Here is a 16,477-nt window from a genome sequence, read left to right on the forward strand (position 1 = left end):
ACTAACAGCAGTTGGCTACTTAGTTAGTTTCATGTTCCATGAATAAGTTGCATGATAATCATACAAAAAATACCTAATTTTGTCTTTTGTGACCAAGTGCTTTTAAAACTGAAATCTAACAGACATTTTTACTTCCGCTGGTCTAACAGTCCCTGTTAAGATATTCATCTATAGAGTATAAGGAGTTGTCTGTCAAAAAGTCTTTCAAACTCTGTTTAATCTGTGCTTTATCTGAAAACAAGTTTTTAATGGTTGCTGGAATGTATTTAAAATGTGTTTTTCTGAATATTGGACCCCTTTTTGGACCATGGTAAGTGATTTTAGGTCTTTATGTTGAGTTTTCTTATTCCTAGTATTGATACTATGTATTGAGCTATTGGGTGGAAATAGAGATATATTACTTGGAGCAAATTTAGTTAAGGAATAAATACACTGAGAAGCCGTGGCTAGAATTCAAAGTTCCTTGAATGGGTTTCTACATCATGTTCTTGAATTTACACTATGAATGGGTCTTATTACATGCTTTTGCACGCTAAAACTTTTGCTCAGTTTGCCCAGTTTCCCCAGAATATGATCCCATATGACAACTTGTGGTCTCTGTCATAGCACTTCAACTTTTGATTGCCCAACACTTTTTAATACAGTACCGTAAGGCAACATGATCCTTTCCTATCCTTCTGTTTCTTCTCAGTTACATCTCTTGGCTTAATATAGTGTTATAATATTCCCTTTAATACTATGTTTATTGTTTTTCTCTTCTCCCCCATGTTTATTTTCCCACTGAAATCACTATGCCTGGATGAGGTTTCTAGATAGATACTAGTCTCAACACAAGACAGCTTTTTCCGTTACAGATCAATGTTTCCCATACTTTCTATTTTCTAGAAGTGCTAAAGGAACTGTGTGTTGAGACCAACAGAATCATAATGATATTGTGATTGTTCATCTCCAGCTACCCCTTTTTCTTAACTAATTTTCTTCCCCACATTAAGTCATTCTCCTCTTACTATGCATTTTTTGCAGTGTATTCTTTGAGATGTCTCCTGATAGTAGTGTTTGACCACCCTTGACATAAAAAAATATAAGAATTTGACACTTAATAACTCATCTAACCCCCCTTCATCCTATTTACCTAGTGAAATGTTAGCATCATATAAATTTTATGATTCGATTCTAGATAGTAGCCCGAGTGACAGTGGTGTGCACATGCGAGCATGTGTGTGTGTGTTTGTGTGTGTGTGTGTGTGTGTGTGTGTGTGTGTGTGTGTGTGTGTGTGTGTGTGTGTGTTCGCCATGTTCAATCTAACTTCTTGACACTATTGTGAAGTCCCTGGTATTAGAGATCGGTTCACAAACCTTGTCTGTCTATGGAAAATAATAGGGCAGAGAGAGGGGGGGGGGGGGGTTGGGTGAGATGGCTTATGATTGTTGCACCCAGTGATACCTGTCAAGCATGGCATTCACTTTCCCATTCCCAGTGCCTCCTGCTGCTTCAAGGGGAACAACTGTACTTCATTATTACCCTCTCCACCTACACCCACTGCAGGTCATGTGCTCTATATTTCCAGTTTCCACTATTCCAATCCATGCCAAAACTTTTCCCAACAGCATCACCCATTTGTCCTTATTGAACCCTGTATATTTCTCCTCAGTTTCCTTCGTAATACTTGCTAACCATTACACAGTTATGTAAATCACAACACAACTTATAACTAGAGAATGTGTTCTGCCACAGTCCACCGTTTGATGAGTAGCTTTTTTTTCTATCCTATTAAATTACTTTGTCAAAAATTGATTGTTTTTGTTGTTGTATAAGCCCATGTGAACACATTACCTTAGGCACACACAGCATAAAGAGAAAAATTATCTTAACCTCAACCTTTACTTCTAAGCAAATGAAAATTAATATCATCACAAATTCACACTCATGAATGCTAAACTGGAGTTTGAAATTAATTTATGGGCATGAATGGGTCTGGCTGATGAACAGCTTTATATTTGCAATATTCTGTATGCCATCCTCAGCATCAATATCTGGCCCAACAACCACATAGGAGGTATAGAAGTGATCACATAAAACTTTTTCAACTCAGTAGGGGCCGCTTTATTCCTCCTCATTCTTGTTAGGGCATCTGACAATTTTGTTTGTAGTTCCTCTTCTGGGGAAGGAGGTAATTGCACTGTGGCTCTGAGGGGCATAATTACTGGCCTCTCAAGCATCAGCTCAGCTGGGGAACAGTTTTTAGCATCATGAATTAAACTGTTAATGATCTCTTTGAACTGCAGGATATACTGAACCTATTTGGTATCTCGAGCTGAACAGTGAACCCTTGCCAGGTTCCCATTTTGTGGAAACCCATTAAGCTGGGTTCATGGCTGCATGGTAAATGCTTGTCTAGTGAATACAAGGCCCACAAGAAAGACAGGTCGCAGCATGTACATCATGAAGGTAGGCCTGAGCTCACTCGCTTGCTTAACTAAGCAGACAAAATGCACTTCTAAACCTGTTAACTCACAACTGGGTGTGTACGTGCCAGTGATAATTGCATCTTCTACTGGAATCTGGTATTGTGAAGTCTTATTGACTACTGGTCATACAAAAAAATTTAAGATAATTTCTCAACATAAATGGTATAACAGCTTGTTTGTAGCATTTAATCTCTGCTGTGTAACAGTCCTCATTTCATACAAGATATGCAATCATCTTGACATGATTTTAATTTTATTGTACCCCAGTACAGCTGTAACAAATAATTAGTAGGCCTAAGCACTTTCTATCACCATAATAGTGGATTCCAGAAGAATATGCAATTCTTGTTTGTACATACACATCCAGTTAACAGGTGTCGAAATGCAGTTTTTCTGCTGAGTAGAGCAAGCGAGTTTTTCTGCTGAGTAGAGTAAGCAAGTGAGCAAGCTCAGCCTACCTTCGTGATGTACGCACCACTGCCTGTCTTTCTCATAGGCCTCAGGTGAATAGTGATTCTTCGCTGCTGCATTTTAGTGATCAAGGCACGAGATATGAACTGTGATCCATTGTCCAACAAGATCCCTTTGGGGTTACCAAACTTATCAGCGTAATGCCACAAACACCTCACAAGAGCAATAGCTGACGTTATTCTCATGGAATAGAAAATAGTATACAGGGTGTATCAAGAACAAATATCTGGTTTAAAAAAGCATAACTATCATGTTACTTGAGATATGTGTGTGAATAATGTACTGTTGGAAAGAGCAAACTCTCAAGTCAGCAGTGTGTGCTCACTTCAGGTCTACTAAAAATGGTGTCGGGACAACAGAAAGTGTTTTGTGTTCTACGTTTTGTGCAGTTCAGCATGGCTTTTGTACTTGGTATGGTGTGGATCCTCCTATAGCACAGAACATTAGACAATGGCATGAACAGTTCCAAGATGCAGGTTATTTGTGTAAAGGCAAATCGCTGGGCCATCCTTGAGTGTCTGACAGACTTCGAATGCATCCACCATAGTTCCACAAGGAGGCTGCAAAAACCAGTTTGCCATGCAGCTCAACAGCTCAACATGCCCCTGATGTCCATCTGGCATGGGTTTTGTTGATGTTTACACATGAAACCATACAAAATTCAGCTACTGCAAACTCTTCATTAAGGTGACAAATAACAACATGTGAAGTTCTGTAATTTCGTTCTTAGGCAAGATGGAGGATGACAGTTTTCTTCCACACTTAGTGTTTAGTGACAAGGCAACATTCCATTTAAATGGAAAGCTGAACCATCATAATGTGAGAATAGGGAGTATCGAACAACCACACAAAGCTGTACAACATGAGAGGGACTTTCCAAAATTTAAAGTGTTTTGTGCAGTTCACAGGAAAAGGTGTATGGTCCATTTTTCTTTGCTGAAAAGTCTGTTACAGGAAGCACATATCTTTATATGCCTGAGAACTATCTTTTCCCACAGCTGGAGACTGATTTGAATGACTTCATTCACCAACAGTATAGGACACCACTCACTGGCATCTGGAAGCGCATGTATTTTTAAATCAAAGAATTACTGAACACTGGATCGGTCACACTTGAACAAATGATTCAACCTTAGATTACTGGCCTCCAAGGCCACCAGACTTGACTGTATGTGATTATTTCTTGTGGAGGGGTTTATAAAAGACTGTTTATGTGACTCCATTAACAGCAACAATGAATGAACTGAGACTTTACATAACAGCAACTGTGGAAGCTGTAACTCAAGACATGCTCCCTGCAGTGTGGGAACAATTTGTATACCACACTGACATATGCGATGCATCTCAAGGGGGTGCATATTGAACACCTTTGAAAAGGTATGAAAAAAAACTTTTTGAATTTCCCATTCACCAAAAAACGCTCCCTGCAGTGTGGGAACAATTTGTATACCACACTGACATATGCGATGCATCTCAAGGGGGTGCATATTGAACACCTTTGAAAAGGTATGAAAAAAAACTTTTTGAATTTCCCATTCACCAAAAAACAAAATTCATTGTATATGTTTACTAGTTTGAGGAATACAGGCATGCCAAATTAGATGATTCTTTTTGATACAAACTGTACGTTTTAAATTAATCTAGGATGGCAAAAAGAAACTGAGTTCCACCTCTGCCTATAGGGAGACTTCCCACTACGTATCTACTGAGAGTAGTTCTCACAGTGCAGATGCAAAGATGTGCTGCAATAATCTCATAATTCTTTCTCTTGCTGGCTTAGCCTTCTGGCACATGAGACACGTGGTTAATTGTTTCACAGTATCTAATTCCATCTTCTTGGAGTGCACATCCTGTTTCAGCATAGCGAGACACCTTGCCACCCAATAGTGTCTAAATAACAGGTGGGTCCACTGCATAAGCTTGGCCTGTCTTGCAGTTCTGCAAATGAGGTGACGTGCTCCCTTCCCTAATCCTTTTCTCAAGCTTTTTCTCAGGCAGCCAGGGGGGACACTCTCACTTGGCTCTCCTGTGCAGGAGAGCTTCTGTAAAATTTGGAAGGTAGGAGATGAAGTACTGGCAGAAGTGAAGCTGTGAGGACAGGGTGTGAGTCGTACTTGGGTAGCTCAGAGGGTAAAGCACTTGCCCATGAAAGGCAAAGTCCCCATGTTCAAGTCACGGTCTGGCAAACCATTTTAATCTGCCAGGAAGTTTCATGAAGAAAGATGTCTATCCATTGCCACACATTGCTAACATTGTAGACTGCCTGAAAGGGACAAAGTACATATTTGTCAACTGTGGATGTGGAGACAGGCTAATGGTAAATCTGGGTTTATGAGGCTGACTTGGAACAGCTTGCCTTCATTACTCTTGACAGCCTCTGTTACATTAAAGGTATGCCATTTAGACTGTGTAATGCACCAGCATATGATGCACAACATGCTGCAAAATCTTAAAGGGACGATGTCTCATTGTCATCTGATTCAAAATGTCATTTTTTGAAAGTGTTTGAACTACATCTCAGCCACCTGCCAACCATGGCAAAATGTATTTAGACTGCAGACCTTTGCCCCAGTCCAAGAAAGCCCCTCTTCACTGGCCAAGAAATAAAAATCCTGGGCATCTATCACATAATTTTGTGTTTTGAGAATTTTTCTTGGAAAGTGCACATGCTACCAACAATTGGACTTTTGTACCAAGGCATGTCCATTACAGTAACGATTGTTGCAAGATGAGAAGTTTTCCTGGAATGAGGTGCAAGAAAGCTCTCTACTTGTGCTTAAGGAGACAGTAACTTCTTCAGTCCTAGCATTGTAGTAAGAGATTACTGAGGCAGAACTTTAAACTGACACTGTTGGTTATATACAGCCTTGGAGCTGTTTGGGTTATATACAAGTTCTGGATTTATTTGTTTAGCCAATCATTCTTTGTTGTGATAAGCCACCATTCTCTATGCTGGCTAATTAGCTTGAAGGATCCATTGGGTTGACTATCAAGATGGGAATTCAGGCTTTTGGGGGTATGATGTCACAGTGATATACAAAAGCAGATGCAAAATCAAAGATTCCAACTGCCTTTCAAGTAATACTGTAGTGGAACACAGCAGTGTGCATGAAATCTGTCATTGCTGCATTAAATGACATTACTGTTAAATAGAGGGAAGATCCAGCACCGCTGAAAACCATAGACATCTTGAAGGATCGGGAACTGACCAAAGGAGAGTTCTAATTAATAAATGGTGCATTGTATAAGGGGAACTGTGACCCTGTTGAATTGAAATGGTACTAGTCATCCCAGCTCATCTACGGCCAGCTGTCTGCAAGCATTTCCATGGCACTCCAACATCAGGAGACCTAGGATTCATGATGACTCTAGACATAAACGGATGCAGGAATCACTGGCCAGGTCTTGACAGGCCCATTATGCTGTGAGACACTGTAAGGGATGCCAATAATAAAAGAACCTGCTGCTGTTACCTCTGGGGCATCTGGTATCAGACCCACCTCTAGCAGTGCCATTGTGCTGTATAGGTATCAATCTCTCATGGAGGTTCCTGAACTCAGCAAACAGGAATTGATGGACAAGAGTCTGCACTGACTACCTCACCTGCTATGCAGTCACCAAAAGTGCCAACTGCTGCAGCTCCATAAATTGTGGAGTTCCTTGTAGAAGACATCATTTGGAAGCACAAAGCACCCTTTGTGATGATGTCTCATCTGAAAAAGTTTTCCAGTCGAGACTAATATCAAAGGTAATTTCATGTTCTGACATCACATGCAGCATAATAACTGTCTACCATCCACAGATTAGTGGTCCCACACAACACTTTAATAAAACATTGGCAGATATGCTCTCAATATACATTAATGTAAAACAGAGAGAATGGGGTACTGTACTGCCTGTCACAACATTCGCATACAGTACTGTGAACCAAGACACTGAGCACTTAACACTGTTTTTTCTGCTTCACGGTCATGAGGACTAGTCAACAATAAGCACCTTGTTCCAGTTTCAGACATATGATACTCAGGATCACTACATGAAATACGAGGGTTGCCCAGAAAATAATGCACCTCATTTTTTTCTCAGCTGAAAACAATGCTATGAATGTGAAATGTTACATATGTATTATTTGAAATCTCCTAAGTGTGCACGCCAAGTTTCCGTCACACCCAACAGATAGCATAGCTGCAGGACAGTTTCAAAATGATGTAGGTGATGTACGTTAAAAGCAACATGCCATCACTGAATTTCTCACTACAGAGAAAGAATCTGTGAGGGATATTCACAAACACTTGTGCAAAGTATATGAAGCATCTGCTGTCAACAGAAGTACAGTTAGCCACTGGGCACAGAAGGTGAGGTCACCAGGAGGCGGTTCGGTGGAGCTCCACAATTTGCAGTGATCAGAGAGACCATCCACGACTGTCACACCTGACATGTTGCAGCGAGCTGATGTTGTCATGCATGAGGACAGAAGCATTATGACTCAGCATTTTGAGGATGATGAGGAGGTGATTTACACAGTGAAGCACTGGCTCTGCCACCAGGACAAGGATTGGCACCAACAGGGCATACACACCCATGTTTTGCGCTGGAGGAAGGCCATAAAATGGGATAGAGATTATGTGGGTGTGTAGATAAAACATCATTCTTTTGTATGTGTAATTCTCATTATGTTCAATAAAGAATTATTGAAGAAAAAATGTGCACTGCATTACTTTGTGGGCAACCCTCGTACATAATCACCAGCGCCAAAGAAGTAAGGCAGCTGGCTTGAATGTGGACACTGGATGTCCAGAAGAAAGACAAAAGTGCTGTGAGGCTAAGCATTGGTGAGTGAGATAGAGCCCAGGAGGCTTAGTATGGATTTTTATGCTTGTGTGGACAATGGGACTATAAAAAAAGTTCTAAAGCACTGCTTTTGGTGGTATCATATCCTTTGTCACTACTTGTATGTCACATTTGAAGTCGAGAATTATGACCCTTCAACAAGACAGCAAAAGTACAGGAACACTGTCCTTGTCCTGCCTATGAAGCCCTACTACAGTCCAGAGGTGCAGATTGACAATGGAAGGCTCAAGGAAACAAAGACCCTCTCAACAGTTGTGAAATTATGGCAGGAGGGGCTACCTTCAATGTGCTTCATAATGAAGAGCATGTAACATGACCAGAATGTGAACATCAGCCAGTACCGCCATAAATAGAACCATTGACAAGGTCTAGATCCAGGGTACTGTTGTCAGCGCCAATGAGAACTTCAAAAACAGTGAGTTGCTGTTTCTCCAGGTGAGGGTGTAATGTCATGACCTGTGGGGCATGCGCCATAGCATAATGGTTAGCATCACTGGCTAGCATATTGTGGATCACCAGTGCAAACCTGACCACCAGCAATTATTTATTACTAGCCTTTTCCCCTTGGCTTCACCTGCGTAAGTGTTTGACATGTATATTGAACACACCACCTTGTTCCCCTCTCTGTGTCCACCCCCTTCTCCCAACTATATCTGTCTATCTCATCCTCCCCACTCTCTTTGTCTCTTCATCTCCTCCTCCATTCTCCTATATTTCCTCCATCTCCTCTCTGTCACTATGTCTTTCTCTCCCCTTCCTCTAACCAATCCTCCTCCCTCCATCTCTGCCTCCCCCTCTTCCTTTTTCACCTGCACATTACCATTCTACATCTTCCACTTCCCTCATGGATCTCCCCTTCATCCTTACACCATATCCATCCCTTCCTCTATCCTTTTAAGACTGTGCCCAGCCAATCTCATCTCCATGTGTAGCCCCTGCAGTACTGTTAAATGATGCAGGCTGATACTGCTCCCACAACACACCTGTCATGCACGGCAGGCTACATATCAGGGGCTTCAAAATCATTTATTTGCCCCTGACATCAAGGCCATCATGCAGAGCAGGTGGACAATGCAGGCCAGTACTACTCCAACACAACTTACTAGTCATGCTGGGCAGCCTACCTGTTGGGGCCTGGACCACCATTTCTTACCCCTGACATGTAAACTGCCCTACAAAGCAGACTGATTTGGTGGGCCAACACAGTTCCAGTGGAACATGCCTGTTGCGTAGGGAGACAATATGCCAAGGGCTGAAAAAGACATTTTTGCCTGCATGTCTGTTCCTATTGGAGCTAAAAAAAAAAAAAAGTAAACTCCTCCCGAACAGGCCATGAAGGCCCAAAGGTATTGACTGGCCGCCGTGCCATCCTCAGCCCACAGGTGTCACTGGATGCGGATATGGAGGGGCATGTGGTCAGCACACCACTCTCGTGGCCGTATGTCAATTTCTGAGACTGGAGCCACTACTTCTCAATCAAGTAGCTCCTCAGTTTGCCTCACAAGGGCTGAGTGCATCCTGCTTGCCAATAGCACTCAGCAGACCGGATGGTCACCTATCCAAGTGCTAGCCCAGCCTGACAGCACTTAACTTGGGTGACCTGATGAGAATTGGTGTTACCATTGCAGCAAGGCCATTGGCACTCCTACTGGGGCTAGGAAGCTATAAATCCCACAATGGTGGTACCAAGAGGCCACATTTGGTTGAAATTGATCCAGGGGTTTGGGAGAAGATCACACACACACACACACACACACACACACACACACACACACACACAAGTTTGATATTTATCATTTCTCGAAAGTTGTTGAAATATCATATGTTTGTAATTTCTATACATTCAGGAATATTTGATGTTTGTATAAATACAGGCAACCATCAATATTCAGTGTTCATGTAAACAACTGCATTCTCCATCCAAGAGGTCAGTTCTGTTCTGGTTGTACATTGGTGTCAGTACTAAATGTGCTTTCTCTTTTAAGTGTTGTACTTAACTTATGAACCTGCCTTCAAATTTAGACTTGATTGTGGTTTTGATATGTAAAAGACACATTTGTTTTAGGTTGTTGAAGGTGTAATTTATTACATCCGGCTAGAAGTTTGTAGCACCAACTCCAACGGTGGAGAAGATGATGCCAGTTCTGATTGCATTATAACAGGAGAATCGGTAAGCATTATATCATAGAAACATGAAACAAAAACAGTTCATATTCTATGCATCTCCATTTCCTTTCATAATACCCATGTTCACTGACACCTGTGTTTGAAATTGTATCTCTTTAATCTCATTTTTTCCCACTGTGAATAGTTTGTATGACATGTAAGTTTCATACAGTAAAGAATGTAACTAACTGAGTCTTGCCTCTCATGCCTTGTATTCTACCATCTGTAATGTTCTCTGTAGTCCAGTGCATTCAAATCTCATACCAAAACTTCATGTTTGGATCATTTTAAAAAGAATGCAGTCAACCTTATGCACTGGTTTTTTACTGTGGACAACACGTCATGTAAAAAATAAACCCACTTTCAGTCAGTGCAGCTATTAATTTTGCACCAGAAGTCAAGTTGATCTCATCTGTAAGAAAGATGATAAGAAGTTTCATCTAGAATACAAAAAGAGTTATTCTTGATAATTATATTGCAAAGGACAAAGCAATAACTGGCACATACAACACAAGTGTTCTAGAGAAACGTGATGAAGGAAAAAAACAAAGTAGCTCCATTTCAGCAGAATGCATCTGCATACAAGGTGTCCTTTGGCAATGGGCAAGCTGAGGGGTTTGGAGCTCAAATTTATCCACCCTATTTACAAGATTTGGCTCTGCTTTCTACCTACCACTGGCCCTCCCCCCTCCCCCCACCTCTGCTCTCAACCACACATACATTACCTGTGGTGGTAAACTTGTAGAGATCAACGTAGAAGACAGAGAAGTCATGAAGTAAAGACTCATACTTTGACTTGCGGATGAAGATATCTGACTGCCTGGTACACAGTCATGGGAGTAATATGCCAGTAGCTGCCAGGCATTGTTAGAATCCACAATAATGGGGTCTTACTCGTATCCATGACAGTAGCTAGTGGTGCATCAAGTTTTGGGGATGCTTCAAAGGCTGCCATCAGCCATGCTCTACTTTGCATCCTTGAATGCAGAGCGCATATCTTCTGTCCAGTGCACAAGAGACTTCCTGTTTTAACATTAGGACCTGACAATGTTGCTGTTGAAGGTTTCTGTATCTCTGCTGCATGGGGAAAGTGTCATCTGTAGAAATTAAGCACACCCAAGAAATGTCATAATTCCTTTACTGTAGGTGGCCTGGGTTGTAGTATTGCTTCTACCTTCTCGGTCAGAAGGAAAGAAGCTCACAGCTGAGATTTATGACCAAGAAACATCACTTCTGGCTGCCCAAAAACACATTTGGCTATGTTCAGTACGACTCCGTATTGTTCTAGTTATCCGAAGACCTCAAACACATGCTGATGATGTTGTTCCAGACTGGTGGAGAACACCAGGACATCATCAAGGTAAACAAAGCAGAATGGTAATCTTTTAAGAACAGAACCTATAAATCTCTACCACATTTTATCTGCACTGCATAAGCTGAAGGTCATAATCATGCTCTCATATAAATCAAAACGTAAGATTATGGCGGTCTTTAGTATGTCTCCTGCAGCTTTTGCTCAGTCCAAGACAGTGAAAATGGTGTCACCATGTAGCTTGTAATTAAAGTCCCTTAACAGCAGTATAGGTTATCTGTCAGAAACTGTTTGAAAGTTAAACCACAATAATCACTGCATAGGTGCCAGGTGCCACCTTTCTTTGGCACTAAGTATAATGCTGATGACCCCAAACTTTTAGATGGTCGCGTTAAGCCTTCCTGTAACATGAAATCAAATTTGGAGCCAAACATTTAGCAAACATCTAGACATACAAGCCATGGAGAGTCCATCCATTGATTTAATATGATGCACTGTATCATGGGGTTTTCACCTTGTGGCACCGGGTGGCCTGGTCAAAGTCAGGTAGTCCCTCAGTAATGCAGCATACTCACCACTTGAAGCCTCCATCAACTGGCACTGTGGACTGCTATCTGACAGCAGAAGCCAGTGACAGAGAGGCTGGTGACATCCACCAAGCAGGCATTTGTCACATTTGCTAGTAGCTGGTAGTGCACCAGGTCTGCTCTGCCTCCGTGATATGATGTTACAGTCCAATGTTAAGGTCCAACTGTTGAGTGGCATACATTGCAATTGAACAGTTGTTAGTAGCTGTTAGGCAAAAAGCAACTGGCACCTGGCAATGATGCAGAGGCATACAAGGCAATATACTCAGGTCTGAGCCAGTGTCTACCAGGAATTTGATGCTGAACCCTCAATCGTTTAAAAAAAGGCACTTGGAGGATGTTCAGCAGTAAGTTGCGCCTACCACTGATTGTCAGCGACATTTGGGGACAAAGAAGATGGTGAACACTTCTTTGCCTGATCACCAAACCAGCAATGTTACCAACATATCTGTGTGTTGCTCAATTGAGCTGCATGTCTGTCTGTGAGGCAACGATTGCCTTGATCTGCAGTGGCAAGTGGCTATCCCATAATGTTCATAGCAAGGTATCCAATACTGTGTCTGTGTCAACTTTACTGCGCAGATGACACAGTTACTGCAATGGCTTGCTATTGCTGATCTCTTCCTGTGTCAGCATGTGCCTAATGTGATCGTGTGATCTTCCTGGGAGGTAGCCACATGTTGTATCAATTCTGTCTTGAGCTTAGTGTATGTGCCTGTCTCAGGTGGTGCAGTAATGATATCTTCTACCTTGATTGCAAATCTGTGGTCCAATGGATTTAAGACAAGGGCAAACTTAGTCACATCAGCCATTTTTCCCATGCAGCAGAAATATGCCTCTGCTTGTGCAAACCAAAGAACAGGATTGTGTGGCCAGAATGGGGGCAAAGGCTTAGTGCTAATCCTGAAACAGTGCACTCTTTGACCATTGCATGGTTCACTGTGTCTCTGACACATTACTTTTCCTTCTGGGCACCTTCGGATCACCATTTGTCAGTGCTTACAGGGGAAATGCTGCCCGACAGTTGTCAGATGTGTTCTATTTATACGCGGAAAACCACAGGAACAGAAAAACAGGTTTTATTAATTCCAACATGTTAGGCTACTCTCCGATTGTAACTCAAGAGTAACTCAATTGAAGCATAGCCTCCTTACAGAATCACAGTTTTCAATCAGAAAGCGTGCTGAAAAACATCATAGCATGGTATCAGAGAGTAGTCAAAACAGAAAATAAATTTAAATCTAAGCATAAACATGCGCATGGAGAAATGAATTGCGCATGCAACTCAGCTCTCCTGGTAACCAGGGCAGAACTACTTGATAGCAATTCTTTTGCTGTGCAAAGATGACACAGTACCATCACTGCAAAACATGGGACTTCATGCAAGCACATGGAAGCTGACACATAGGGTGCAACAGCTTCATTCAGATCAGGACAACTAACTTTCTTAGAAGACTTTCATTAAATAACAAAGTTTGACATCTTATATTGTTATTCTTCTCTCATGGTCAACAAAAGTCATAAAACATAAATGAGAAAAGCAAAGATATTTCATACACATGACAAATATTTTCATATAGCCCTCTGTTTCCATTGTAACAATTACTTCTGTATTCTTCCATTACTTTTCAGTTTTTCTCACAATAACCAAACAATGGAAAATCCAGCATAGAGTGTACAATATTGTGAAAAGAGAAGTTGCAACTCTAGGATAAATTGTAATAATTATTGAAATTCAACTAGAATGTATGTGAAAATGATCTGATAAATCCACATAAAGTTACATTACAGTGCAAAAGACTCTTTCATTTCCAATAATGAAATGCAAATTAAGAAAGATTATTTAAACTAGTAAGACTGCTGAATTAGAAGTACTTTTGTGCTTTATCAGCTAAAGGATATTTCAGTTGTAAGTGTGAGTGAACACTGGTTGAAGGAAAACCAAGCTTGTACCACTAGAATAACAGTATTTGAAATTATTAGTAGCTTCTGTAGAGAGACTTTTAGACATGGAGGATATGCATATAGTACAAGCAAGGAATTGAATGCAAAGAAATTACATTCAGTAAAATAAATAACATTGAAAAAGTGTTTGAATATTGTGTTTGCAAATGTAGAGAACCCAAAATAATCATTGTGTGCATATATCAATCTGCATCACGCACCTTTATGGCATTTTTAAACAGTGTAGAAAGACTCTTTAGTGAATTAAGGAATTTTAAAGAAAACATTATTGTAGTTGGAGTTTTCAATGTAACTTTCAAATAACCTTTCAGAATGTATCTAAACTGAAAAATTGTTATGTTCACATAATTTATCACCCACTGGCCACGAATACAGTAAACTTGGAAAGACCTCTAAAACTGCAATTGATCAAATTTTTTTGACTTGTAATAATACAGAAGTGATTGATACTGGATTCTCAGATAATGAAGCAATAAAATTTAATGTAAATAATCTACTCAGCACAAATTCTAGGAAAAGAAGATTTATAAATGAGGACAATGTTAGGAGTTTAATTCATTGTTAAAAAATTCAGACTGGGATTTGGATAAATATGACAATGCAGATATGAAGTCTGAGTCATTTTTATCTTGTCAAAAACATAACTATGAAATCCCATTCCCTCTTAAGGAAATTAAAGTAAAAACAGAAGTAAAACTTTGATAACACAGGGGACAAGAAAATCTTCAGAGTAATTTAGAAAATTAATTAAATCAGCTAGGCATAATCTACCTCTGAAACAGTATGTAAACTGTTACAGAAAAGTGTACAAGAAAGTTAACACAGCAACAAAAAAATTAAGCAACAGTTCATACATCATCAGAAACAAGTGCAACAAAAAAATGAAATCAGTTTGGAATGTGATAAATACAAAATTAGGCACAAACAAAGCAAAAAGCAAGGGTAAAACTATAAATATTCCTTTAAAATCGCCACTATATTCAACAGACCCTTTACAAGTACAGTAGAAAATCATATAAAGACTAATCATAGCATCTCTGTAAATCCCAAAACTATGTTTTTGTATCCTGTAAGAGTACAATAGGCAGATAATGCAAACAGCAAACTAAAAAACAAATTTTCATGTAGTACAGATGGTATTCCACATAAACTAATTAAACACAGCAAATATATTGTTTCTCTGCTTGTTGACATATAAGGTGTACAACTTTGCTTCTGCCATTTGCCGATAGATGGTGACAACGGTAAGTAGCGATCGAAAGAAACAGATTGCAGATGTCAGGCAATTAGCTTGGACTTCGGCCATCATAACCGCATTCAAACATTAGTCAATCTGTGTCTGCATCATAAAGTTGTTCTTGACTGAAAATGCCAGTTTACGACCTTAGTGCTCATTATTTGTGGGAGGTGTTACTGTTTTGTTTTAATATGAAGAAACCAGTGGCTGAGTCTCATCAAATGATCTAAAGTATGTACGGTATGGACGCTATTAGTGAAAAAACGTGTGATGAGTGGTTTCAAGGCTTCAAGAACAGTCATTTTAATGTTGTACACCAGAATAGTGGTGGAAGAGAGAATGTTTTCGAAGATGCAGAATTGGAGACATTGCTGAGTGAAGACTCGCATCAAATGCAAGAAGAATTGGCACGATTAGTGGGAGTGACACATCAAACCATTTCAAAATGTCTCAAGGCTATGTGGATGATTCAGAAAGAAGGATCTTGGGTCCCGTGTGAGCTGAAACTAAGAGACGTTGAATGGCGTTTGTGTGTTTGTGAACAGGTGCTTCAGAGGCAAAAATAAAAGGGATTTCTGCATTGCATTGTGACTGGGGATGAAAAATGGGTTCACTACAATAACCCTAAATGCAAAAAATCATGGGGATATCCCGGCCATGCTTCCGCATTGGTGACCAAACCGAATATTCACAGCTCCAAGATCATACTCTGCATTTGGTGGGACCACAGCTCAGCGTCATGTACTATGAGGTGTTAAAACCAAGTGGAACAATCACAAGTGCTCATTATCGAATGCAATTAATGTGTTTGAGCAGAGCATTAAAAGACAAACGGCCGCAATATAGCGAGAGGTACGATAAAGTGATTTTGCACCACGACAACGCTCAACCCAACGTTGCAAAAGAGGTCAAAACGTACTTTGAAACGTTAAAATGGAAAGTCCTACCCCACCCACTGTATTCTCCAGACTTTGCTGCCTCTGACTATCACCTGTTTAGATCAATGGCGCATGGCCTGGCTGACCAACACTTCCGATTTCATGAAGAAGTCACAAGTTGGAACGATTCGTGGATCATTGCCAAAAGATGAACAATTTCTTTCACACAGGATTCATACAATGCCTGAAATATGGGAGAAATTAGTGGCCAGTGATGGAAAATACATTGAACGATACATGTGTAACCAATTTGTTTCATTAAAGCCTCAAATGGTGGGGAAAAAGTGGCCGAAGCAAAGTTGTACACCTTGTAATTAATGTTTCTTTCAGCACTGGTACATACCCTAGAGAACTTAAGCTGTCAATAATAAAACCATTATATAAAAACAGTGCTCCTTTATCAAAGTTGTCATCTGTGTCAAAAATTTTTGAAAAAATAATGTACAAAAGACTCTGTTTTTTGAACAAATGTAGAATATTT

General features: G+C 40.3%; 2 protein-coding genes across 24 annotated transcripts in view; both read left to right on the forward strand.

Annotated features, from left to right (window-relative positions):
- LOC126188844 (uncharacterized) overlaps positions 1-16,477 on the forward strand; it is a 2,133,693-nt gene that overhangs the window by 265,932 nt on the left and 1,851,284 nt on the right. The window lies entirely within an intron of this gene.
- LOC126188849 (cystatin-POGU1-like) overlaps positions 1-16,477 on the forward strand; it is a 114,189-nt gene that overhangs the window by 43,172 nt on the left and 54,540 nt on the right. The window contains exon 3 of the mRNA XM_049930491.1: positions 9,857-9,961. Within this exon, the coding sequence (XP_049786448.1) occupies positions 9,857-9,961 (105 nt within the window). The remainder of the gene's footprint in view (positions 1-9,856; positions 9,962-16,477) is intronic.

The sequence above is a fragment of the Schistocerca cancellata genome, chromosome 5 (genome assembly GCF_023864275.1).
Source record: "Schistocerca cancellata isolate TAMUIC-IGC-003103 chromosome 5, iqSchCanc2.1, whole genome shotgun sequence".
In the NCBI taxonomy this organism is placed as follows: domain Eukaryota; kingdom Metazoa; phylum Arthropoda; class Insecta; order Orthoptera; family Acrididae; genus Schistocerca; species Schistocerca cancellata.